Source organism: Oncorhynchus kisutch, linkage group LG27, assembly GCF_002021735.2.
Source record: "Oncorhynchus kisutch isolate 150728-3 linkage group LG27, Okis_V2, whole genome shotgun sequence".
NCBI classification, from domain to species: Eukaryota; Metazoa; Chordata; class Actinopteri; order Salmoniformes; family Salmonidae; genus Oncorhynchus; species Oncorhynchus kisutch.
The window spans coordinates 12,842,461-12,870,312 of record NC_034200.2 but is presented as its reverse complement, the minus strand read 5'-3'; the positions used below and the strand labels follow the sequence as shown (position 1 = coordinate 12,870,312).

General features: G+C 43.8%; 1 protein-coding gene across 1 annotated transcript; it reads right to left on the bottom strand.

Moving 5' to 3' along the window:
• Window positions 1–90: 90 nt before the first annotated feature.
• Window positions 91–26,420, bottom strand: LOC109871914 (NPC intracellular cholesterol transporter 1). Its single transcript, XM_020462940.2, has 25 exons — window positions 25,471–26,420; window positions 13,339–13,467; window positions 13,069–13,175; window positions 12,724–12,887; window positions 12,114–12,281; window positions 11,719–11,968; window positions 11,547–11,629; window positions 10,978–11,348; window positions 10,518–10,744; window positions 10,159–10,259; window positions 9,595–9,697; window positions 9,286–9,475; window positions 8,928–9,110; window positions 8,688–8,802; window positions 8,326–8,453; window positions 7,685–7,819; window positions 7,477–7,566; window positions 7,156–7,346; window positions 5,685–5,800; window positions 5,170–5,299; window positions 4,807–4,992; window positions 3,790–4,021; window positions 3,472–3,585; window positions 2,213–2,375; window positions 91–1,518 (listed from the first exon to the last, which is right to left on the bottom strand). The coding sequence occupies exons 1-25, from the start codon at window positions 25,540–25,542 to the stop codon at window positions 1,436–1,438; spliced, it is 3,831 nt and encodes a 1,276-aa protein (XP_020318529.2). The 5' UTR covers window positions 25,543–26,420; the 3' UTR covers window positions 91–1,435.
• Between the last annotated feature and the right edge of the window lie 1,432 nt (window positions 26,421–27,852).

The window sequence follows — 27,852 nt, the reverse complement described above, 5'->3', positions numbered from 1 at the left end:
GAAACATGGGACTAATACATTACATGTTGTGTTTATATTTTTTTTTGCTCAGTACATTTAGGTTACTCAAAATAAGCAACACGTGAGATATTAGTTAGTGATTTATTTATGTGATTTATTATTTTTTATTTTATTTTACCATTAAGCAAATCTGCAATACAGTCCACACATTAAAATGCTAAAACATAAAGATTTTCATTCAAGACATGGTTACCATATTACAACATTGTGCTTCTTTCTAGTGCCAATGCGCAGCATTGTCAACAAGCATGTCTGTAACAAACATCTCGAGCCCCTGGTTGCCCCATAATAACAATAATAAATATTACTTTAATATCTTTGCTCAACCTTACATTCTGAGGTACTACAGACAACTGGGCACAGCCCTAACTGTAAGCAAAAACATTACTGCAAGATGTGAAGCCAGACCAAGCCTAGTATAATGTACTTACAGACAGCTCTTATTCACAGATCTTGGATCAGTTTTGCCTTTTCATTTATCATTATATGGACAAGGTGTCCCTGGTCCAAGATCATCACTCTTACTCTGCGTCACGGTGAATATTGACCCTTGGCTATACAGGAATACATATTGTCACACAATATTATTATAATAACGTTAATAAAAGTTGCCTCAAATCAAGCTGGTCAAGTTTTTCAGTAACTGTGGAACCATAGAAACAAAATTACAGAATTATAGTAATTATTTTTCTATTTGTGGAACACCTGGAATGTATACCAGGTTAACTGTATCTTTAAACATTATTTGGTATAATTATTAGTTACATTACAGTATACATAAATGATGTGTCATATCAAACTTATTTTTCTTCTTCTCAGAGAAGCAACTTTTGCATATATTATCATTCTCTTTACACATTCTACTTAGCTAACCCCCCCCCCAAAAAAAACACTGTCTGGTTAAAGAATAGCTGGTCCTCAAGAGAAAATAAAGAGTAGGGTCATAAGATGTAAACTAGAAGTTTATGGGGGTTTAAGTTTTTCCTATATTCACATAGCTGACTTCCTGTGTTGAGAGGGGAAACAGTATATCATCCTATTGCTGCTGATGTTACATTAGGGGGCTATTCTAGGTTACTGAAATCAGTGGTGTTCATTAGGCACCAAAACAGACAAAAACAGGGTAAGACTACTGGTCGACAAGAAATGCCATTTTTTTTCATTTTGCCACTGTGTGCCCTAATGAAAACTACCCAGAATTGCCCATAAGAATTAAATAAAGTGTGAGAGGCCTCAGAGACACACCCAACAGTTATTCCTGAGTTGCATCCCTGCATTGCGAGTGCGTGTCAGAAATCATAGAAACTGCTACCTCCGTCACGCTGCGTCACCCCACACCGTCTCTCCCAGACCAGGACAGAAAGGTTAGTTAGTTCAAAATCATCATTGTCCTGCTCTTTGCCCCACAGAGCCTCTAGAAGTTGAGGCGGTGCTCCCTTTCTGTGCCGGCATAGCGCTTGTTGGCTGCAAACACCTTGGCTTTGTTAACCGAAGGACCTGAGGGAAGAGACACCGACAGATTGTGTCATTTTTCCAATGGTGAAATCGTTTAAAACTTTTGGGAGGCAACCTTATCCTCGTTCCATGCAGTGTAAACATTGACATAAAGACAAACTGGTATTAAGTAAGATGAGACACTAAACAAAATACTAGGTGAATTTCAGGGCAAGTTTCCTTTTGGGGCTTGAGGGTTTTAGTGAGCTTACAGAGAGGTGCTATAGTGTGATGCAAATTATATTTCTGGTGAATTGGCCACACATTTACACACACACACACACGCACTGGGAGAATCTGAATTGGTTTTGCTCTACTCCTCCATCGTAAAAAGGAAACAATTTTACTCTTATGAAATGAGACATCCTCTCCACCTGTGCGTCATCATGCAAATTATGTTTACAGAGGAATCCCCAAATAAGATGTGTACAGTGGTAAAAGGAAATGTAGCTGGTGTTGTGCCAGACATGTAGATAAGTAGCGTATCGTTTTGAAATGTGTGCACGCTTTTCTTCAAGAAAACAACAGCTGATTCAAAGAGGGTGTGACGAATTTCAAAACTCTTCCATGATAGGGTGCCGGTACGACTATCGAAGGGAGGAGCCTCCGTTCACTTATTATCAAAGTGGTACTCTCCTACACATGGCGAGTTTAGAAGATGGACTTTTGCCCAATTGAGAAATTACCCTATGCATACCTGCGTAGCTGAGCAGCACAGGGAGGAAGATGAGTCCGTGCGTGGCCCCCAGCAGCACCATGGCCAGGTACATGCGGAAGTAGAAGATCTGGAAGATCTGGGACTTGGACAGAGCCAGGATCAGGATGCCTCCAAACTTAGTCAGAGTGATCCCACTGAACACCTGGGAGAAGAGGAACCATGGTTTAGTTCCATTCTGGTGCTCAGCATTCCCTGCAGTCAAAAATGAAATCAATAACCAGGTTCTAAAAAACGGAGCCAAACAAATCAAGTGATTTCTACTTTCCTAGATATTGCATTCAAGCCAAGAATTCAATTTCACACAGTTCCCCCCCCCCCCCGGTCTTTAGTCTTCTGCACTCAAAGATCCTTCCTGAAGCTTCTGCGCACGTGCAGCCTACATTCTCTACTTTACTCGCAGAGAACAGGCTACTCAGAGGAACGGTGCCCGTTTAATAAAGTCAGATCAAAACGGAATCCGTGTCTGCAGGACCACACAATGATCACAGTAATTCTACATAACAGAACCCAATATAATAGAATAATAGAACGTTATTTTAAGACAAAAACACCATCGCATTCACCCGCGCATGATCATTCGTTCAGTTTAACCCGTGAAACGTCCACGCAGCCTCATTCTGCATATAGCAACCAATTGATCTCAATCAGTTACATGGTGATATGCATTTTGATCTCCTTGAGTTATACAGTGTAGTTTCAAAGAGGCTTCAAAGTAGCCTACAGTGTTGTTTTGAATGGAGTGAACGAAATGTAGAGCAGATGGTGTTCAACTGTATATAGCCTACCTGTGTATTTTTGCCTGTAGCACACACTTGAGTTTTGGCCACGAGAGAGAAAAACGCAGTGGTGTTTTTCTCTTACAGTAAACATTATACATTACATGACATTACACTATCATATTCAGTTCTGTTATGTAGAACACTATCATTGTGTGATCTAACTTTATTAAAGGAGCACCATGACCGGTCGCCTGAGTAAAGTAGAGAATATACACATGTGCAGAAGCCTCGCGAGGCTCCGGATCTTTTAGTGCAGTGTAAAGATCCCCAAAACGTTGGATCTGCAGCCACTCCGTACTATTTTTTACATGTCAGATTACTGATAGAACAGACAATCCTCAGGCAAAGGATGAGCTACATGCTTTTTTGAAATACATATTCAGGCAGTGTGCCGTTTCCATGAACACAGCACAAAGTGTGCTAGTGTGGGTTGAACCACAAGAGTAGAGATCTACTTACTGAGCTGCCCATGTGGGCCAGAGCTTCTTCAGCCCTTTCCACCCTGGTACTCTTCACACTGATGGAGAAAGCCCTCACTATGTGACTGCAGAACTCCACAGAGATACCACAGCTCTGCAACACACACACACACACACAATGAATACACCGGAGATCCTGGGCTGCGTTCACAACAAGGAGTGTTCTGCATCCTCCTTTCTGGTCAAAACATATCATTTAGAAATAACTACCAAAACTACCCAGAAATGTCAAATTATAGGAAGACATCATTTTGGATTTATACTTATATAAACAATATCAGCCTGTTCCTTCTCTCACCATGACGAGGTTGACGAGGGACACAGCGTTGAGGCTGATGTCCCAGAGCCACATGACCCCGAACATGTTGACCAGGATCATGGCGATGGTGATGCTGACCAGCACTCCTGACCACAGCTCAAAGCCCAGCAGCACCGTGGTCACCGCAAAGATGGCCGCCAGCGACACGCCCAGCTGGAAGACCGTGTCGTAGACAATGGTCAGGTACTGCTCGTAGAACACGTAGAACACACTGGAGAGGGAAAACAACAGTTACAATTTAAGTTTCAACAAATTCAGATTCTGCAACAGAATTCCAGTACAGTATATGTAGACAATGACATGTTGTGAATGATGTACTTAAAAAAGTCCCTAGTGTGGCAACTCAAGGCACTTTGACCCAGAAGCAAAACAAACAAAAAAACAGAAGGACAGTACTTTGACAGGACAAAATACGTACAGATGGCATCTTACATGCAGTGTTTACATGTACTATACAACCCCTCTTGAACCCTTAAAACAGGATGTGTAGTAAACAGGGGGGGGGGGGGGGGGGGGGGGGGGGTCATAAAAGCTGGATGTATAAGAAAAGAAAAGAGATGGAGAACAATCTATGTTATGAGGGCAGCTAAAACAACATGTTATGAGTGTGTGTTTATTTATGACTGACTTACTTCACCTTTTATGGTTATTTTGAGGAACAAAGACCTGGGCCACACAATTTAACAGCTTTTCAGAGCGGTTCTATTTAGTCCGAAAATCAGGAACTCAGAATGGGCGAGTTCAGGGCGTATCTATCTCACTAGTGAGTTGTGACTATATTTCTCTTCTCGCGAGGGCAAAAATAACCAGTGACTGTTATATCACCAGCTAACCCAGTAACACGTACCCTTCGCGGGAAAAGGCTCACGCTTTGTTTCACAACATGTGAAGGCAGTGGCGGCTGCTGAGGGGAGGACGGGGTCATAAAAATGTCTGGAATGGTCAATCGAGTGGTTTCAACCACATGGAAACGGCGTATTTGATACCATAGTTTACCTGTAGGGGAAGACGTTGTGGCCCATGGCGCTTGTGATGTTGTCAGCCAGGACGCGGGCCATCTTCATGGCGTCTATGAAGTCAGGGGAGTCCTTGAGGATGGTGTGGTAGGTCATGAAGTAGGTGGCCCCCACAGATGTGTCGTTCCCCTTTAGGACCACAGCTGAACTGTAGGCCGCGTGACCACTGCAGGACCACAAAGACCACGTTAGAGGCAAATACAGAGTCAAGTCAGTGAGAAGCAAAAAAAAAAGTGTAAACTACATCAAGGTAAAAGCATGAAATGCAACCAGTCAATATGTCTCGATACACACTCAACTATGAACTACAATGCCTTCATTGCCATAGAGAAACAACCATTACCCTTTCCCACACTTGACGTTGGGGTTGTCTGACAAAAACATGGGGAGGAACTTCATGAAGTCCTGCTCTATGGGCCTCAGCTTTCCACTGGGGGTCATGGGGCGGCAGCGCACACACGACGTGTCCACCACTGATGAAAGTAGACAAATGTAGGTACTTCAATGCAACATTTCTAACACGCAATTACAAAGAAAAAGCCCTTTTAAATATACTGCCTCAATGACTAAAAGCAATACTTCAGAATGGCACCGTTTCGCAACAGCTTGATATCGGAATGTAGCCGGTGTCTTCAACATCAGGATGCGAGTGAGACATTGTTAAGATGTGTTAAGAGTTGTCCTGAACGTGTAGACTTGCTTTGCCCAGAAGCCGTTGGAAGAGACTAAAGAGAGTGCGTGACCTGATCAGAGCAGTGTGTCATTGGCACATTGGATAATGGTTTAACGTTGGTGCCTGAAGCATTGCAGAAGGACCCAGAGGAGTTGTAATATCTACAGCAGGTGTGTGTGTGTTACCTGAGGCATTGCAGAAGGCCCCAGAAGAGTTGTAATATCTACAGCAGGAGGACTGAGGCTTCACCCAGTCAAAGTAGTCATCCAGCCACGACGACGGGTTGAATCCTATAGTGGTGCTGGGGGGAGAATTACATTGAGATGACTAGATCCTTTTCTATTGGAAGACAGCCAAGAAAGTCTTACATACCTCCAAACAAGAAAGGTATTTGTCAGCAGTGTTGGGGTAATGCGTTACAAAAGTAACACGTTATGTAATGATATTACTTTTGAGTAACGGAGTAATGTAATGCGTTACTTTTAAACATTTGGAGGAATAACAGTTACTTTTTCAAGTAATGTGCACGTCAATTTCAGAAAATATTTCACCTCTGTGTGAAAGCTGTGCCATTGATCGCTTCTGTGATAACAAAGCCCATAGGGATTCACCGTCTAGTGCCAAGTGCGCCCTCTAGTTATCCATCTCTATGCAGAGGTCTTAACCAGCACTGGCGGCTGGATTTTGAAGGATGAAATTATATTATTTAATACTAGTACAATTGCTCACAGAAAGTGATTTTGTTTAACAAGTCATATTTTTTTCTCTTAAGGAGATAAGGGGTCAACATTATTGGCACCCCTGTTTTCAATTCTCTGGCACCCTCCCCTTGTGAGGATAACAGCACAGAGCCTTTTTCAAAAATGTTTCATGAGATTGTAGAACACATTGGGAGGGATCTTAGATCATTCCTCCATACAGAATCTTTCCAGATACTTGATATCCACCGTCTGTGCTTAAGGACTGCCCTCTTTAATTCAAACCACAGGTTTTCAATGGGGTTCAAGTCCGGAGACTGAGAAGTCCATAGCCTTCTCTTCTCTTGCTGGAAGATCCCCTTGTGGCCAAGTTTCAGCCTCCTGTCAGTGGCAACCAGGTTTTTTGGCAAAAATATCCTGGTACTAGGTAAAGTTCATCATGCTGTTGATCTTGACAATGGCCCCAGTGGACAAAAAATAACATAACATCAAAGAACCACCACCATATTTTACAGTAGGCATGAGGTCATTTTCAGCATATTCCTCCTTCTTTTGACACCAAACCCACCACTGGTGAGCGTGGCTAAGAGCTCTATTTTCATGTCATCTGACCAATGCACCGGTTCCAATCCAGGTGCCAATGCAGTTTAGCAAACTTCAGGCATTAACATTTGTTGGACGATATGAAAATAGAGCTCTTTGGCCATGCACAGCAGTGGTGGGTGGTTTTGTTTCATGTAACAAGTAATATGTCTTTGTCAAGTAATTAAATCACATTTTATTGGTCGCATACACATATTTAGCAGATGTTATTGCGGGTGTCGCGAATCCCAGCACTGTTTGTCAGCGAGTTCAAAACCAGAGTTCTAGTCTCCCTGTTAAACCCCGACTGATTTCACATCATACTAGTGATTCCAACATGAAAGAAGTGGGGAGGGGTTGCTGTTGCTTCACTCACTAGTTGCTGATGAGAGATGCTGCGTAGACCTGTTGGACCAGAGAGTTGTTGCTGCAGCCCACCCCTCCACACACAGAGTTCTGGCCCTCCAGACTCAGGTAGTCATGGCCGTCCTCCACCACGAAGTAGACCGGAGGACCCGTGTGGAGGTACTCACTCAGGTTTTTAAAGTAGTCCAGCACGTACGAGTCCTATTGGATAGGAGATTCAACATGAGACAAAATGTCTGACATTATCCCACGCATCAAAAGAGAAGACCGATTATCAATAGCACACGGAGTGAGGCTGGTGGGGTTGGTTAGACGTACTAGACATACTTACATCAGGCATGGAGAGCTTCTGGTCCAGTCCAATCTCTACCTTATTGGTGACAGCGATACTGAAGGACAACATCCCCACAAACACAGCCACCTGTCCGAAAGAAGTTGTTAAAGATACACTATGGGAGTTTAGTGGCTAACTGTTTACAAAACATGTTGGTTTGAACGCTGACTCTATTGTACATTTAAATCTGAGCATCAGCACTCACCACAATGGGTCTGACCCACTCTTTGAGGATGAAGGGGGCGTAGACCTTCTTGAAGAAGTGGAAGAGGAAGCCATCTGTCCTCTCCTCCTGGCCAACTGGCAGCTTCACACAGCACACAATGTCCAGACGATTCCCCTGGAAAAACAACGTCTAAATTCTTGAAGCGCAAGAGAATGATGTTGACTTAACCCGGAAATCCTGAATAAGGCCCCAAGGACCCAATCAGTATAGCATTTTAAAAACAGGTGTTCAGAATGTACTTCCTAATTAGATAACTTGTGTCTCTCTCTGTTAAATGTGACATCAGTGCACTGCTCACTTGAAGTGGGCTGTAACCGTGACGCTCATGCTTAGCTGGGAATAACATGGTAATGAAACAGGGAGTTAGCAAATAGTGACACAGAATGCTGACAGCTACTGTTTAGCATGCCAAGCCTACCCCTGTGAGTCATCACCAGTCCTCTCACAGGAGAAGCAAATGCAGTGTGGAAACATTTAGTTTATTCCCCAGCCGTCCTCACCTCCTGCCTCTTGGCGTCCAGGCCCAGCAGGCTAATGAAGCAGCTGATCTGTAGCAAGAAGTCATCCCCAACCCTTAACCAAGCCCTACACTACCCCCATACCAGCCCAGCCCTCCTTACCTCCTGTCTCTTGGCATCCAGGCCCAGCAGGCTAATGAAGCAGCTGATCTGTAGCAGGAAGTCAATGAACACAGCCAGCCCAGCAAACAGGGAGAAGGTCCGCACCGCTGGCATAGTGGACAGGGCCCCTGGACAGGAAAAAGGTAGGTAACCCACTGACATAAGAGCTCCAGACTCAAGCTTGTCGTTACACAAATTGCAGTCAATACGGAAATCCATGGGAATGACAAAGGACCTAGTTGACGTCTTCAAGTATTCACATACTGCCTTATACAATACGTTTGATTGTTCTATAATGCAGCCAAGTAGTGTGTCAACACGAGAGGTGTTAAGTGGCTGAAGGTTACAGGTCATTCTCATACCCAGGAAGAAAGCCACTGTCTCAGAAAAGGAGGAGAGGAGCATGCTGGGAGCCACGTCTCCTAGGATACGGCCTATCTGCTGGTGCAGCTCCTCCTGAGGCATCCGCTCATCCCTCTGTACAACAACGCATCACACATGGTGATCAATACATTCATTCATTCATCACTGCCATTACAGAGTTCGACAGTGAACTTATACATGCCGTTACATACACATAATGTACACATACATACACGTACCTGGTACGTTTGGACAACGATGAAGATGTTGTCGACGCCGACAGCCAGCACCAGGAAGGGGATGACCTCGATGACGATGAGGGTGAGAGGGATGCCAGCATAGCTGAAGATGCCCAGAGAACAGGCCACTGAGCTCAGCACTATCACGATGCCTGCTATGCCCAGGGAGATCTTAGAGTCCACCTAGGCAGAAAACAACGACAGAGGGTTAGTCATTCAGAATCAGAACCTTGCAGGAGACACAATGCTGCGAACAGGGACTTGACCTCTCTTTTGAGCTAGACAAAGACCTAAACTATTGTCTTGAGTCGGGGAGATGTCGACAAAACACGTTATTAAATAAACTATTACTACTAACCAGCACCCTCCTGAAGCTGTGGATATGTCCTAACGCCAGGGAGATGTAGACGAACATGATGGCGTAGCTGACCACGACGGTGCTGAGGTCACTTTCGCTCTCGCGGTTGATCTCGTCCTCGATGCTCCTCTCAGAGTTGAAGGAGATGGTCAGGTTGGGGTTGCTGTAGTTCTTCAGGAAAACGATGAATCTGGAAATGGAGGGATGTGTTACTCCAAAATGGCAACTCATGGCACAAAACCAGATCTGACTGAAATGTGAAATTGCTTTAGTATATACACTAGCATCTGAAACATTTGTTTTGCTCACTCCTTCTCCCAGGCCAGAGCTTTTCCCAGATTGATGCTGTCGTTATGGTAGTTGTTGACAGGGAACGTGATCACTAGAGCTGTGGCGTTGTTGTAGTTGGTGGCTGGGGTGAGAGAACAAGATGCAAAAAAAGGGAATTTGTGTTGACAAAGTTCAATACAAAAAAAAACACAGTAAACAATAGTCAAATCAATATCAAAGAGCCTGAAGGATGTTCCAAGACACAGATTCAAAGTTGCAAACAGTCCGAGTTAGCTCATTAAACCCGACTCTACAAGGTCAGTGACCAAATAACTATCTTTGCATAGCTATCTCTGCATAATAAAACATTTGTGATTATATACAGGAGTTAAGCAATAAGGTTTAGCCTTTTGTAGCAGACACGATTTCCTAATTTAAAAACATAAAAACACATACAATACACTCAAACCCACCCATAGGGAGAAAAAAATAACAGTACAAAATTGAAAAAAAGGCATATTTCCCACTGACTAATTCTTATTCCCACGGACTAATTCTAGATTCTATTTCTTTGTGTGATGATGTTAACGTATCCCCACTCACCATCATAGCCTCCCAGGACCAGCCAGGGGAAGACAGGGCCTCCGTAAGTGCCCAGACAGGGATCATGGAGCTTGTTGGTGTCGTTGAGGGATGCTGGGGCACTACACACAGGAGAGATAGACAGAATTATTTAATAACGGAGGTGATATAAACAAATCTAAGACTAACTGTTCACCACACACAGCTATGAGTATATACCTGCAGAAGGAAAATGAAACGCAAGAAAAATATCAGAACCAATCTTTCAATGTGAATGATTCGAGTTGGAGAGGAACTGGCAACTGGTACAATCTCATGAGTTGTGTAGCATTCCCCAGGTGCAGAATGTCACTAGAGAAAGTGTTCTGAGGGCCACTCACCTGACGCAGTAGAGGAAGTGTGTGTGGTAGTCGGCGTAGACGTAGAACTCATCGCCTACGCTACGGTCCAGCTGTTCGTGGCTGTTCTGGAAGTAGTTGAGAACACTGAGGATGGTGCAGTTGTCGTTGAAGGGGGCCAGCGGGGCCAAGCAGATATCCTTTAAGGTCACTTTCTGGTCCCCGTATGAAGCCACTATGTTTTCTATGTCCGTCTGGAGATCCAACACCTGAGATAAGAGATTGTGTTAAAATTTGAGAAAAAAAACAAAAACTATAAAATGTCACATTAGAACTAAGGCAAAGACTTCCTGAAGAGACTCCACACTTGATCAACAATACAGCGGATATATTCTTGACACAGCATCGTTTCCCCTATACTAATTTAGCAGAGGCGGGAGCCAAAGATTATAACTAAGGTCACTGATCCAGGGTTCCAGCCCAGTTCCTCCAGCTAACCCACCTGGTGGAGGACGTCCTTGTCCAGGGGGGCTCCGAAGGGCACGTCAGCCCCCGCGGGGTTCGGGGAGTAGACGGATTCTGACTGCAGCGTGGTGGTGATGATGAGCTGCTCTGCCCTGAAGAAGGGTCCGAAGTGGCTGTCGAAGTAGTCCTTCTCCTGCCTGGCCTGGCTGCTGGGAGAGGACCATAGCTCTACGGGGTCCGTGGTGATCTTCATGTAGACCAGGCCCCCTGAGCAGGTGGCCACTACGGCCAGGCTGCCTAGGATGACCACGAGGGGCTGCCGTACGCAGAACGAGCCCCAACGGGCGAAGAGGGAACGCAGGGAGCTCTCGAAGCGCTCGCCCAGCGTCTCACCACACGACGCGTCCACTGTGACACAGAGCGAGAGATGAGGGAAGGAGTTAACGGTCAGGTAGAAAATGGGAGTTTTTTTTATTGAGAATATTACTGTATTTTGGGCTGATTTGGCACCGTCGTATGTAGATATTTTAATAGCTGGGAGTCCAGAAAGTTAAGTAAAACAAGTAAGTGCTGCACAAAGACTTGGATTGATATGCAGCACCGTACCTTGGTCAATGTTGTCATTGTTCAGACAGGGAGGGTTATTGCTGTCCAAAATGGGACCATATTCCGACTCGATTGTCCTTTTTCTGGGTGAGAAAAGAAGGAAAAAAAACAGCACCATTAGATACATCTTAGGAAAACACTGCTTCAGGTCATAATATGCGTCGGTCCTTGCCTGTAGCACCAGGCTCCGATCACGGCTCCGATGAAGATGAGGAGGAAGGCCACATAAGAGATCCACATGATGACCACCATGGCGTCGATGCCCAGAATGGTCCATGGTGGAAGCAGGGGCGGAGGGACAGGCTGGGGGCCACAGGCCTGGCTACAGTCCTGGCAGGAGCATGGCCCAGAGCCATCCTCCAGACCCTCCGTACAGCCGTATGTCTTGTTGTTCATGGGGATCATACCGGACACAGGCACGTCTGGAGAAGTGGGGATTGTCAGAGGATGTGGAGTTATTGTGCTGTTTTAAACAGAGACCAATGTTAACTGAAATAAGTATGAATACTTGAGGAGACAGTTGCCCTTTCATTGTAAATGGCACATATTCTGTATTGTGCATCTTACCTGAGAATATAGGGATGATGGGGAAGGGACTCTGTCCATTGTTGATGTCGAACATGTACTCGATCCAGTTGGTGGCGTTGCAGTCACTGGCGTCCTTACCACAGAGCAGTGACAAGGCCTTCACGTTAATGGAGGGGGCCTGGACATCCTGACAAGCATTATACATGGCTGCCAAGAGAGAGGACCAAAATTACATTATACACCTTGGGACTGACTGATATCTGTAGCATTATGTCAACAACAGTGCTAGCCAATGGAAGTGACTATATATTTCCACTCTTCCACTCTCAAACTGTGACCTGATCTGCCCACTAGCCTAATCTGTTTGCAGTCTTGCCAACTCCTATGGACAATGACCATAGGAGTTGGCAAGAAAGCATTAACAGATTTTTATTTTTAAAATGTTTATTTAACTAGGCAAGTCAGTTAAGAACAAATTCATATTTACAATGACGGCCTAGGAACGGTGGGTTCAGACGACAGAACGACAGATTTTTACCATGTCAGCTAGGGGATTCGATATAGCAACCTTTCGGTTACTGGCGCAAAGCTCTAACCATTAGGTTACCTGCCGCCCCAGTCTAGAGGACCAGGCAATGTGCCCCCTTACCATTGGCAAATGTCTGCCCAATGTAGTACTGGACTTCCACCACATTGGTCTTGTTGGCCGCTGTGTCATTAGTGAACTGGGTGCCGTTCACGAACAGACTCTGGCGGGGGCTGCAGGTTAGCTCACAGAACAGGTTCATCAGGTTGAAGAAACAGGCTGGGCATCTGGAGACGGAGAACCCAGAGAGAGTCAGGGAACTTTAGATTGACAGAGATGACAACATATCAACAAAGCTACCTTACTGCTAAGGCATCTCGCTAAACCAAATCATAGCCATTACGGGAGTATGTCCAAGTATGGCACATGGAATGACAAAGTTATTTTTGCAAAGACTATGTTGCGTACCGAGAGAGGAACTGTAGGGGAAGCTGAAGGCTCCCTTGAAGAGTCAGGAGCTGCTGGACATCACAGCACAGACTCTGGTTCCCATAGTCATAGCCTGGACACAGCTCCTACACACACAAAACAAGAACAGGGATCATTCAGATGACCTAACCTGGCTTTGTTCAAGTAAAACATGTGAGAACATTAAAATTGGAGTCAAGTGTAATTTCAGAAGTGTAATGAAAACATAGAGAACCAGTTAAAAAAAAAAGCTTCCATGATAAACCTTACTGTGAGCAGCTCATGGCCCTCTGCTGGGAGTGGGATAGGTGGTCCTGTATAGTTGCAGTTGTACTTCTTCCCCGGGACCTTGTCGGACTCCCCACACTCACCGTACCACACACAGTGCTGGGCTTGAACCTGAGAGGAGATATGGGGACCAAAACAAACAAATCTTAACATGTCTTGTGAGAGGTGTACAAAGAGGACTTGATTCATGAGACGTTAGTTCTAAAGTGATGGAAATTCTCTTTGGCTTATCAGAACTTTAAATGTGCTGTTCTGTAGGCTACATACACTCCCCTTCATATGTATTTGGACAGTGAAGCAAAAAACATTCATATGATTCTATACTCCATCCAGCATTTTAGATAGGTCTCAAACTCAGCAAAAAAAAAGGAAACGGCCTCACTGTCAACTGCGTTTATTTACAGCAAACTTAACATGTGTAAATATTTGTATGAACATAACAAGATTCAACAACTGAGACATAAACTGAACAAGTTCCACAGGCATGTGACAAATATAATTTGGATAATGTGTTCCTGAAACAAAGGGGGGGTTGTCAAAATAAAAGAATAACAGTCAGTATCTGGTGTGGCCACCAGCTGCATTAAGTACTGCAGTGCATCTCCCCCTCATGGACTGCACTAGATGTGCCAGTTCTTGCTGTGAGATGTTACTCCACTCTTCCACCAAGGCACCTGCAAGTTCGCAGACATTTCTGGGGGGGAATGGCCCTAGCCCTCACCCTCCGATCCAACAGGTCCCAGACATGCTCAATGGGATTGAGATCCGGGCTCTTCGCTGGTATTGGCAGAACACTGACATTCCGGTCTTGCAGGAAATCATGCACAGAACGAGCAGTATGGCTGGTGGCATTGTCATGCTGGAGGATCATGTCAGGATGAGCCTGCAGGAAGGGTACCACATGAGGGAGGAGGATGTCTTCCCTGTAACGCACAGCGTTGAGATTGCCTGCAATGACAACAAGCTCAGTCCGATGATGCTGTGACACACCGCCCCAGACCAGACCTTCCACCTCCAAATCGATCCCGCTCAAGAGTACAGGCCTCGGTGTAACACTCATTCTTTCGACGATAAACGCAAATCTGACCATCACCCCTGGTGAGACAAAACCGCGACTTGTCAGTGAAGAGCACTTTTTGCCAGTCCTGTCTGGTGCAGCGATGGTGGGTTTTTGTGCCCATAGGCAACATTGTTGCCGGTGATGTCTGGTGAGGACCTGCCTTACAACAGGCCTACAAGCCCTCAGTCCAGCCTCTCTCAGCCTATTGCAGACAGTCTGAGCACTGATGGAGGGATTGTGCATTCCTGGTGTAACTCGGGCAGTTGTTGTTGCCATCCTGTACCTGTCCTGCAGGTGTGATGGTTAGATGTATCGATCCTGTGTAGGTGTTGTTACATGAGGTCTGCCACTGCGAGGACGATCAGCTGTCCGTCCTGTCTCCCTGTAGCACTGTCACAGTACGGACGTTGCAATTTATTGCCCTGGCCACATCTGTAGTCCTCATGCCTCTTTGCAGCATGCCTAAGGCACGTTCACGCAGATGAGCAGGGACCCTGGGCATCTTTCTTTTGATGTTTTTCAGAGTCAGTAGAAAGCCCTCTTTAGTGTCCTAAGTTTTCATAACTGTGACCTTAATTGCCTACCGTCTGTAAGCTGTTAGTGTCTTAAAGACGGTTCCACAGGTGCATGTTCATTAATTGTTTATGGTTCATTGAACAAGCATGGGAAACCGTGTTTAAACCGAAGATCTGTGACATTATTTGGATTTTTACGAATTATCTTTGAAAGACAGGGTCCTGAAAAAGGGACGTTTCTGTTTTTTGCTGAGTTTATTAGGTGACAGGACAGAATGTCAACTTTTATTTGAGGGTATTTTCATACAAATCCGTTTGAACATTTAGTAATAAAAGCACTTCATGTAGGCAATTCCCCATTTGAAGAAGTCCTTGGACAAATTCACGTCGGCCAAATAGTGTATTAAAGTAGTCAAAAGATTAGTATTTGAGCCCATATTCCTTGCATGACTACATCAAGCTGCAGACTACAAACTTGTTGGATGCATTTGCGGTTTGTTTTGGTTGTGATTTGTCCAATAGGAACTGAATGGTGAATGTCGTGTGCCATTTTGGAGTCCCTTTTTTTGTAAGTAAGAATAGAAGACGTTACTGAACACTTCTGCATTCATGTGGATGCTATCCTACCATGATTATGGATAATCATGAATGAATGGTGAATAATGATGAGTGTCTTGCCTCTCAAAATATTCTAACATTGGCTGCTATTGGTAATGGTGAGAGGTTAGAACTTGTTTTATTGTAGCCTTTTATTGAATGGCATTCACTCATCATGATTAATTCATGATTATTCTTAATCATTGCATTATCAAGTGGGCAATTCCACGGTAACATAGTGACACAGACTTTTGCACTTTCAAATGTGTGTGATTGCCAACTTAAACAAACCAAATTAAAACGTTATGCCCAAGTAGGCGTGGCCACCGGCTAGTCATCATTTACCATTCAGTTCATAATGGGCAAAACATAACCAAAGCAAACTGCAATGGCCTTTCAAATCATATCAAATTGTATTTGTCACATACACATGGTTAGCAGAGCGAAATGCTTGTGCTTCTAGTTCCGACAATGCAGTAATAACCAACGAGTAAACTTAACAATTTCACAACAACTACCTTATACACACACACAAGTGTAAAGGGATGAAGAATATGCACATAAAGATATATGAATGAGTGATGGTACAGAACGGCATAGGCAAGATGCAGTAGATGGTATAGTACAGTATATACATATGTGATGAGTAATGTAGGGTATGTAAACATTATATTAAGTGGCATTGTTTAAAGTGGCTATTGATACCTTTTTTAGATCAATTTTTCCATTATTAAAGTGGCTGGAGTTGAGTCAGTATGTTGGCAGCAGCCACTCAATGTTAGTGATGGCTGTTTAACAGTCTGATGGCCTTGAGATAGAAGCTGTTTTTCAGTCTCTCGGCCCCTGCTTTGATGCACCTGTACTGACCTCGCCTTCTGGATAATAGCGGGGTGAACAGGCAGTGGCTCGGGTGGTTGTTGTCCTTGATGATCTTTATGGCCTTCCTGTGACATTGGGTGGTGTAGGTGTCCTGGAAGGCAGTTAGTTTGCCCCCGGTGATGCGTTGTGCAGACCTCACTACTCTCTGGAGAGCCTTACGGTTGTGGGCAGAGCAGGTGCCGTACCAGGCGGTGATACAGCCCAACAGGATGCTCTCGATTGTGCATCTGTAAAAGTTTTAGAGTGCTTTTGGTGACAAGCCAAATTTCTTCAGCCTCCTGAGTTTGAAAAGGCGATACTGCGCCTTCTTCACCATGCTGTCTGTGTCGGTGGACCAATTCAGTTTGTCCGTGATGTGTACGCAGAGGAACTTAAAACTTACTACCCTCTCCACTATGTGGATAGGGGGGTGCTCCCTCTGCTGTTTCCTGAAGTCCATGATTATCTCCTTAGTTTTGTTGACGTTGGGTGTGAGGTTATTTTCCTGACACCACACTCCGAGGGCCCTCACCTCCTCCCTGTAGGCCGTCTCGTCGTTGTTGGTAATCAAGCCTACCACTGTAGTGTCGTCTGCACACGTGATGATTGAGTTGGAGGCGTGCATGGCCACGCAGTCGTGGGTGAACAGGGAGTACAGGAGAGGGCTCAGAACCCACCCTTGTGGGGCCCCAGTGTTGAGGATCAGCGGGGTGGAGATGTTCTTACCTACCCTCACCACCTGGGGGCGGGCCCGTCAGGAAGTCCAGTACCCAGTTGCACAGGGTGGGGTCGAGACCCAGGGTCTGCTAATAAACTCGCTCACCGAATCAGCGTATTCGTCAATGTTGTTGTTTGACGCAATGCGGAACATATCCCAATCCATGTGATCGAAGCAATCTTGAAGCGTGGAATCAGATTAGTCGGACCAGCGTTGAACAGACCTGAGCGCGGGAGCTTCCTGTTTTAGTCTCTGTCTATAGGCAGGGAGGAACAAAACAGAGTCGTGGTCAGCTTTTCCGAAAGTAGGGTGGGGGAGGGCCTTATATGCGTCGCGGAAGTTAGAATAACAATGATCTAGGGTTTTACCAGCCCTGGTAGCACAAACGATATGCTGATATAATTTAGGGAGTCTTGTTTTCAGATTAGCCTTGTTAAAATCCCCAGCTGCAATGAATGCAGCCTCAGGATATGTGGTTTCCAGTTTACATAGAGTCAAATGTTTGTTCAGGGCCATCGATGTGTCTGCTTGGGGGGAATATATACGGCAGTGATTATAATCGAAGAGAATTCTCTTGGTAGATAATGCGGTCGACATTTGATTGTAAGGAATTCTAAGTCAGGTGAACAGAAGGACTTGAGTTCCTGTATGTTGTTATGATCACACCATGTCTCGTTAATCATAAGGCATACCCCCCCGCCCCTCTTCTTACCAGAAAGATGCTTGTTTCTGTCAGCGCGATGCGTGAAGAAACCAGGTGGCTGTACCGACTCCGATAGCGTGTCTCGAGTGAGCCATGTTTCCGTGAAGCAAAGAACGTTACAGTCTCTTATGTCTCTCTGGAACGCTACCCTTGCTCGGATTTCATCAACCTTGTTGTCAAGAGACTGGACATTGGCGAGTAGTATGCTCGGGAGCGGTGCGCCATGTGCCCGTCTCCGGAGGCTGACCAGAAGACGGCTTCGTCTGCCCCTTTCACGGCGTCGTAGTTTTGGTTCGCCGGCTGGGATCCGATCCATTGTACTGAGTGGTGGGCAAAACAGAGGATCCGCTTCGGGAAAGTCGTATTCCTGGTCGTAATGATGTTGAGTTGACGCTGCTCTTATATATCCAGTAGGTCCTCCCAACTGTATGTAATAAAACCTAAGATTACCTGGGGTATCAATGTAAGAAATAACACAAAAAAAAATTATACTGCATAGTTTTCTAGGAACGCAAAGCAAGGCGGCCATCTCTGTCGGCGCCGGAAGTGCACAATACTCTATTGTGTTAACAATAGAGTATTGGCTGATTTCCAGTTTAAGTTTAAAAATAATTTAAGATGAGTGATGAGAAATGTTTCATCCAACAAGTGGGGTATCTAACTGCACCCTCATATGTCATGTCTTGAAATATGCAGACAAGCGGAAAAAGTCAAATGTACATTGTAATACTTCTGACAGCCAACTTTCTAACTCCGCCAACAGCTCCCAAGACTTTACCATAATCCCAGAAGGCATGGATTGAGTCGTTAGTTTTACACTTAAGACATGACTCTGTCGTTGTGCTGTAGAATTAGTGAATTTCGTTGTGTAATAAATTCTATACTTTAGTTTATACTGGATTAAGCATACATTTTTATTAACTAATTTTGTTAGCTATGTTCCAACACGACCTCCATCTTGTGCCAACATCAGTTCCTTTTAAATCTTGGTTCCAATAGTTAATTTTTTTCTGATTGTCAGTTGGGTAGGCTCTCTGCAAGGTTTTATATAGCTTACCTATCATATGAACATCCTTTTCTGACTCAAATAGGATTCCCTCAAGATTACTCTGATGTCCAAAAGATTTCAAACCAAAGTTTCCTATCAAGAAATGATCTCCATTGGTCAGTCCAAAAAATGTATTTTTAATTATTTAATGGAAATAAATGCATTGTACTGAGACATTTACAGTTTATTTTCATTTAGTTTTCCATGTGGACCAATCTATCAGTGAATTCTGAACAGCTATCCAAGGATTGTTCCATAGGGGTGTGTTTTTAGGGAGTGATATTGGTTTTTGTATTTTCTTACATATTGTTAGTGTTCTGAACCATGAATTTGTTCATGTTCTTAGTAGTGTTCAACGGTATACCGATACCACAGTAATATCACAGTACCAAAATGTCATGATACCAACATTTTATACAGAACAAAAATATAAAAACGCAACATCTAAAGTGTTGGTCCCAGAAATAAAAGATCCCAGAAATTTTCCGGACGCACAAAAAGCTTAATTCTCAAAAATGTGGTGCACAAATTTGTTTACATCCCTGTTAGTGAGCATTTCTCCTTTGTCCAGATAATCAATCCATCTGACAGGTGTGGCATATTAAGAAGCTGATTAAACAGCATGATCATTATAAAGGCATACCTGGTGCTGGGGACAATCTAAAAGGCCACTCTAAAATGTGCAGTTTTGTCACAACACAATGCCACAGATGTCTCAAGTTTTGAGGGAGCATGCAATGGGTATGCTGAATGCAGGAATGTCTACCAGAGCTGTTGCCAGAGAATTTTATGTTAATTTCTCTACAATAACATCGTTTTTGAGAATTTGGCAGTACGTCCAACTGGCCTCACAACCCCAGACCACGTTTAACCACGCCAGCCCAGGACCTCCCATATCTGGCTTCCTCACCTGTGGGATTGTCTGAGACCAGCCACCTGGACAGCTGATGAAACTGTGGGTTTGTGGAACCAAAGAATTTCTGTACAAACTGTCAGAAACATTCCCGGGGAAAGCCATCTGCGTGCTCGTCATCCTCACCAGGGTTTTGACCTGAATACAGTTCGGCGTCATTACCAACTTCAGTGGGCAAATGTTCACCTTCGATGGCTACTGGCACGCTGGAGAAGTATGCTCTTAACAGATTAATCTCGGTTTCAACTGTACCGGGTAGATGGCAGACAATGTGTATGGCGTTGTGTGGGCAAGCGGTTCGTTGATGTCAATGTTGTGAACAGAGTGCCTGTTGTGAACAGAGTTGTGGTATGGGCAGGCATAAGCTACGGACAATGAACACAACTGCATTTTAATGACGGCAATTTAAATGCACAGATACCGTGACAAGATCCTGAGGCCCATTGTCGTGCCATTTATCCGCCTCCATCTCCTCATGTTTCAGCATGATAATGCCGAGCCCCATGTCACAAGGATCTGTACACAATTGCAGTTCTTCCATGACCTGCAAACTCACCAGACATGTCACCCATTGAGCGTGTTTGGGTTGCTCTGGATTGACAAGTACGACAGCGTCTTCTAGTTCTTGCCAATATCCAGCAACTTCCCACAGTCTTTGAAAAGGAGTGGGACAACATTCCACAGACAACTATCAATTATATGCGAAGGAGAGTTTCACACTGCATGAGGCAAATGGTGGTCAAACCCAGATACTGACTGGTTTTCTGATCCACGCCCCTACCTTTCTTTTTCATGATATCTGTGACCAACAGATGCATATCTGTATTCCCAGTCATGTGACATCCATAGATGTCGAACTAAGTAATAGATTTCATTATATGTACTGTAACTCAGTCAAATCTTTCAAATTGTTTCATGTTGCTTTTATATTTTTGTTCGGCGTATAACATTTCACAAACCATGTCGCGGGCCGTTTTAAATTAATCCTGGGTCGCTAATTATTGGTTTGATAACAAACAACGTTGTTCAGTCATGTTACCTAGCTAGCTAACAACCTGGTAACTTGACAGTAGGTCCAGGCTAATTTGATTGACACAGGAAAAAAAGGAAACGGATCTGCTACTCATGAGGTCTGTGTGCTTCAAAAGGTAGGATTCATATAGGCCTAATGTAATGTAACTATAAAAGTTGCGAGAGAGGTGTGTGTGTTTATGAGGGAGAAAGAGGGAGTGTGTGAGGAAAAGAGAGTGTGTGTATGTCTGTGTTAACTGAAGAGTAAAGAAGGTGTCATGCAGTGTTTTCCCCTTACTACCACAATGACATGTAGATTCTCTCTCTCTCACACACACACACACACACACAGAACAGTGTGAAGCTAAATTCAATGTGTTGTATTGAATAGAAGTGTGAATTTCAGTGACCAGTTTGAGTAGCACATGTTCCCGTTTGAAGTATTTTTACTTAAGTACTTCACAACTACAACCTAGTTATTTGCCTACCTGGTTAAATAAAGGTGAACTAAATAAATAAAATAAACACCACTGCGCATTTCACCCAACCCCTCTAAATCAAAGAGGAGCAGAGGGCTGCCGTAAAAAAAAAAGTTTAAATCGAAGTCTTTGGCGGCCGGGGAACAGAGGGTTAACTGCCGTGCTCAGGGGCAGAACGACAGGTTTTGACCTTGTCAGCTCGGGGATTCGATCCAGCAACCTTCCGGTTACTGGCCCAACGCTCCTACCTGCCGCTGGGAAAAGGGTGTATTCTTATTCATCAGGATGCCTACACCTCTGCTGTTACTACAGTACGTGGCAGCATAGTCCTCTCCAACCCAGCTCCTACTCTCCTTTTTTTGAAATGTAACTCTTGCAGGAAAGCCAGATCTGCTGACAATCCCTTAAGGTGTTCAAGAACCATGTGTAGCCTGTGCACATTCCATGTAATAGGTTGGATTTTGTTGGTCTTTACTTGTATAGAATCTAAGTGAACCTCGTCTGTTGCATCTATCATTGAAGAACCAGAGAAAACATTCAGCAAGCATGCTGTATGAGGGAGGTGGGCATTCCATGAAATGGGAGAGTCATAGTATGAAAACATAGTTAATGCATACATGACATATATAGAGCATGTGGGCTGAGAAGACATTTAACCAAAAAAACACCCCAAAAAATCATTAAAAAGTGCTTTGTACTTTTGAGTTGCTTTTAAGGGCCAACTCCTCTCCTAATGTACCAAAAGTCTGGAATATGTCATTGAATATACATTGGCGAAAGACTGCCACTTAAGTATTGTGGTCAGTTTCTATTACCTTGTAAATTAAAAAAAATATATATATAGTGGTTGGTGAGAGTCTACTTGGGGACAGTGGGATTCAGAGAGACTGAAGAGAGGTGAGTAGAGGCCTCACACACACCTTAGAGAAGCATATGAATTGTCCTGTTGAATTGGCGCCTTTTCGTAGCCCATGTTGCTACAGTATGCTGCCCTACCAAGCAAAAAGGCAGTAACTGCTAAATTGGTCCAAAATGAGTTAGTCATTTTTGCTACATTAAATACATGCTTAAATCATGGCAAATAAAGTAACAGGGTTGACGATTTCATCTTAAATTCAGACATAAACTCCCTTGTAACAGAGAGAACGGAAGCTTGTTGTGTGCAACAGGTAGTGGCAATTGAATACAAAATTCATCGTTAAAACATTTCTAGCCTGTCTATCTAGTATCCATGGCTAACAGGGTTGAGGTGATATGCTCGACCTGGTCAGTTTTCCACCACAAAACACCAGAAAATTGCCAAAAATAGTACAAACAACAAACCACAGTTGGGTCACCTGCTACTGTCCTCTCTTCCACTGACACACTGTTATGTTCAACTGTTTTCTTTCTCTTTCTGTTGTCTGATGCTCAAAGCGAGAGTGTGAAAACATTCTGGACAACTACCTCCCTCTCCCACTGAGTATCGCCCGACACCAGACATCCATGGAAGTTGAAAAATAGTTTCAATTTGGTCAGTCCGCCCTGGCCTTGATTTCAACGTCCGCGGACGTTAGCCCAAACATAGATGTCCATGAGTGGTGAGTGGTTCTGATTTGCTCCTATCATAGACATTGATATTTCACAAGTGTGGACAGTAAAGTGAAGCAGAGTAGAGTACCATACAGTAAAAAGTAGAGTATAGTTTAGGGCAGTACAGTCCAGGTCACTAGAGGAGAGTACAGTATAATGGACTGTAGTTCAATAACCAAAAGAGATGTTTTCTAACTCAAGGTATCATGGCAGAGCTGACACCTGATTATTTGGAGCAGATATTTAACAACGTTTTTAGAAAACTTGGTCACATAAAACAGATTTCACCGTAATTCCAAGTCATAGACTGTTCTCTCTACTACCGCACGGCAAGAGGTATCAGAGCGCCAAGTCTAGGTCCAAAAGGCTCCTTAACAGCTTCTACCCCTAAACCATAAGACTGCTAAACAATTAAACAAATGGCCACCCAGACTATTTGCATTAACCCCCCCCTCATTTTTAAACTGATACTACTCGCTGTTTGTCTATGCATATAGTCACTTCAACTCTACTACCTACATGTACAAATTACCTTGACTAATCTGTACCCCCGACCATTGACTCAGTACCGGTACCCCCTGTATATAGCCTCATTGTTGTTTTATTTTTTAAATTACTTAGGTTTATTTATTAATATTTTCTTACAAGTGCTGATTTTAAGGTGAAAGTCTGAGACTCAGCAGAATTATGTTTCTGTGGAATTGCCCTACTGTGTAAAAGTCAAGGAATTTCATAGAGGCACTCTATGCTTTTGTTCAATGCTAAAGACAGCTGAAACCCAAATGATATTCTTGCTAAATTAAAGCAGAAGTGAGCCAACATATTCTGCACCTTTGGGTTAATTTGACTTTCTTCTCTATACCAGATCTGAATGTAATATGAGTCTACTATGCACCTCGAGAGAACCCCTGTGTTTCAGGTCCCAAAATACAACCTTAACTTCTGGCAATCACGTGCGGTTGGTCTCTCTTGCTAATTTGATTGACTATTTTGATGGTTGACTTCCGAGCACACGTTTCTCTCTTTGTTGTACTGACTGAATGCACAGTACACTGTGTTCCCTTTGGTGCCCTGTGGTCGTCTCACCGGGATGAGACTCGGTTGGCTCCTTAAATTGTCACTGTCAAGGGTTTCAAGTAAGTGGAACTCTAAGACAAACCAGACTGAACTTACTACTGCTAAACTACTGTCAAATGACTTCCAACATGTATCATAACTTATTGCACATGCTTTTGAAGTGGGGTGTGTTTGAGGCCTTTAATCCACTTATTTTATTTTTCTGTGACCAGACCTTAGCCGTCCTCCTCCTAGCCTATGTCTGTTCTGACACACAAGCCTTGTTTTTCAATGTGTGATGAAGTTGAAGACCCCCGCCACGAACCACTTAATCAATTGCCTGAGGAGGATGGCCAGACACTTAACAGGCTGAGTAATGTCATTAAAATATCTGATTGAAGGGGGAAATTCAGAAGAGAAACTCTAGTTCTTTCCTTGAGGATACATGTCTCCAATTACAATACTTTTCACCTTCAGTATCCAAAAATGTTTCTATTGCTACCCCATAAAACACTGTTTCCACATCTTAAAATTAATTGCCCTTTTTCTGCATGAGTTGTGTATGGGAAATTATTTGACTGTAGGAATGAGGAGTCCTGTGGTGTATTCATTAAGCCGATTCTGTAGTAAAACGTTTTACAACAGACATCGTTTATTCCAAATGGAAAACGTCTTGCAACGAAAACAAGAGTTTCTTTTGGACAAATGTAGGTAGGTTCCTCCCGTTTATTTCCATGTGGTTCTTCCTAGAGTAAACCGTAAAAGGTTTCCATAGAAAAAACATTTAACAGACCAAACATTTTGCAAAGGAATCCGACTAATGAATACACCCCTAGTTTATCTTGGGGATGCAAATTAATCCGCGAGTACAATGACAGCAATTGTCCATTTTGACAATGGCCTATTGAATTCCATTCCACGAGACCAAGTCTGATCAACACAATTGCTTTGGGTTGGGTTTATTTTAGTGTGGATTGTCTTGTATTTTCTTTCGCAATAAAAGTTGGTTATTTGAGCAGGAGATAGAGGATGCATATCAGTGGCTTTAAAGCTCTTGTCTCACTTCTCGAGACCGAATATTTTACATGTAAACCCAGATCACGCAAATATTAGATTTGTGAACAAGTGGTCATTTCCTATATCTTGTCGCATTTGATGAATGAGTTTCGTCTAGCTACATGATAATCGCGTGACAGTGACGCAAAAATATTTCGCAATGTATGGATTAGGTTAGCTAGCTAGAACTAGCGGTTTGCGTCCTAGCTAGTTAGTTAAACGAATTATCACTAGCTCACATTGGCTGAACTGGCTGCTTGTACAATTTGTAACCATAGTACTTTAGCTGGCCAAATGATGCTGGTTGATAGATGCTAGCTAACACTACCTACCAAGCCAACTTTACGCTGAACAAACACTAACAGCACCGGCTAAAAGTGAACAGGCCTTGCTTTACTTTTTGACAATGATTTAGCTCGCTTGACACACTTTAGTTAGCTAACGTTACCTACCGGTGATTGACAGCAAGCTAAATATAGATACGCAATAAGAAGAGATTAGCTACTTAGAAAGCTATTTAACACTTACCCATTTATAATGTCCCTCTGTCAAAATTATGAAGATGAAAAATAAATAGTTTCTTTCTGATAAGAGCCCCATCCCTCTACTCAAAAAGACTTCGGAGTGTTCCTGTTATCCTCTGGACTTGTTCATTACGGCATTGGTGACTGGAGAACAACCCTTTGGCACATTGCTGCCACCCCCAGGATTGGATAGCGCGGACACTAGCTAGTCACATTGTGCAACGTTTTCTTGACTTTGACCACAGCCTGCAACTGCATCCCGCAATTCAGGGCGTCCCACGCGAGCATCCATTGGTTCCTTCATGAACCCCCCCAAGCGCAACATCTTCATGCTTGTGTGACAATTTTGAATACCAGTCAAGAAAGGGAAATATAAGTATTCGCCCTGCCTACTGGAGTCGTCCTTGCTAGCTAGGATACCGGTAGACGGTGTCCTTCGCTCCTGTCTGCCCTCACAGTAATTACTACAATTGCGGTAAAACAATCCCCTACAGGCGAAGGCGACGGTCTTTCGGTAACCCCCGCCTCGCGAGTGCTAGCTAATTAGCTGGCTAGTTTGTTAGTGGCACTTCGTGCTAGCTTTACTAGTTAGTTAGCTAGCACACAGTGTCACCCTCGCCTCCCGCCTGCTGTGTACCGGAGAAAACTGCGGGAAAACAGTGCCCAACAGGCGGAGCGAAGGACACTGTCTAGTACCGGTCGCCCCCGCCTCCTGATAGCTCAGCGGGAGGCTGCGGCGACACTGTGTGCTAGTTAGCTAGCAAATGGTTTCGCGCCTGCTGTGTATCTTAATCCTCTTTAGGACTAGCTGGCTAAGTTACCACATAGCATACTTCGCTGAACACCTGCGGTCGTTAACAGAACACAATAACCGACAGGCGAGTGCTAAGGACACTATCTAACCGTGTCGCACCGTCTTCTGTGCGGTTTATAGCGGCTGGCAGCCAACGTTATTCTGCATTAACGCCACCTACTGCACTGGAGCGCCTCTGCCTCCCACATGTCCTAACTTTAAAATAAATACAGTACCAGTCAAAAGTTTGGACAAACCTACTCATTCTTGGTCTGGAATGGGAAAAATATCCTTTCTATTTTATTCAGCTAAGTTCAACTATATTCTTCTTAGTATAAAATCATATAATATAAAATAATGGTAGGCATTATAAGCATATCTTGTCTGACAAATGAACAAGCCTAAAGCCTCTGGCATGGCGCATAGCCAGATAACGTACAGTAGGCCAACTCATATTCTGTTCTTCTGAAATCCATTTTCTTCATATCATAATGTTTATTTAGACCTGCCTAAAATAAATAATACATTTATTGTGATGGTGTAGGCAAGTGGTCACTAACTGGTTGATCCCGATAGACTGGTCGATCTTCAAGACATTCCTAGTCAATCACCAAACTATTTCTACAGAAAAGCCTAAATAAATATATTTTTATGTTGTGCTGTTGGCAGTACTTAAATCAGAAGCCCTGCGCACCGGGTAGGCAAGTGTTCCCATTTTGAACCATTTCATTTGTCTGAAAAGACAAACCTTGCCTACCAGGTGGACCTGTAACTAAATCGAGACGGTCAGAAAATCCAGCAAAGAGCTGGTGTTTTTATCAGTGAGTTCATGTTTAAGTTTTTAATTCAGCGCTGTCAATAATGTTTTTATTCAATACTATTACAAAACATGAAACGTGCTTCTCCCTACTTCCAGCTGCAGCTGCAATGAGTAGCTAAGTGTATTGATAGCCCTGCGATTTTATTATTAGCAGCTCGTCGTGTCTATTTTAATATCGAAGAACAGTATATTTCATTGTCTCTAGTCATAGGCACAACATGAATGTGAAAAACGGTCCCCCCCCCCCCCCCCCCCCCCCCCCTCTGGTCAGCCTCACCAGAGGAAGGGAAGGAAAGAGCAGGGACGTGAGAAGCGGACTCTCTGTTGCTCTCGCCCTCCTGCCGCTGAGATTAATGCAGGGTTCAAAACAACTGTGTACTTGTAAATCTTTGACTTCCGACTTCAGTGTGTTCAAGACAACTGGGAATGAGTGGAGGCCTGTAGATGCTAAATGTGTTTATGTTAATTAACGGGCAATTACCGTGAGACCGGCAGTCTTTTACATGACAATAACCAGCTGACAAAATGGCATGACTGCCACAGCCCTAGGTGCAACTCGTTATTAGGAAGGTGTCTTAATGTTTTGTACGTCCCGAATTGCAGGCTGCAATTGCACCCTTCTCACGTTGACACACAGAACATTCAACCCTGGACTCTTCAGGTCTTCATTACAGTAATGTTAATTGTATTTTTTCGTTTTGTTTTGTTACATGAGACCCTTAATAATCGTGTTTGTTCAACTAAGTAAAACAGAATGAAAAACAATCAGATTG

Bases quoted from the DNA above. Each gene is read 5' to 3' on its own strand.
- LOC109871914 (XM_020462940.2), bottom strand. From the start codon at position 25,542: ATGGGGCTCTTATCAGAAAGAAACTATTTATTTTTCATCTTCATAATT. The intron at 7,567-7,684 runs GTGAGTGCTGAT...TCTTTCGGACAG, and splicing joins AGTGGGTCAGACCCATTGTG to GTGGCTGTGTTTGTGGGGAT. The intron at 4,022-4,806 runs GTAAACTATGGT...TTCCCTCTCCAG, and splicing joins CACAACGTCTTCCCCTACAG to TGTGTTCTACGTGTTCTACG.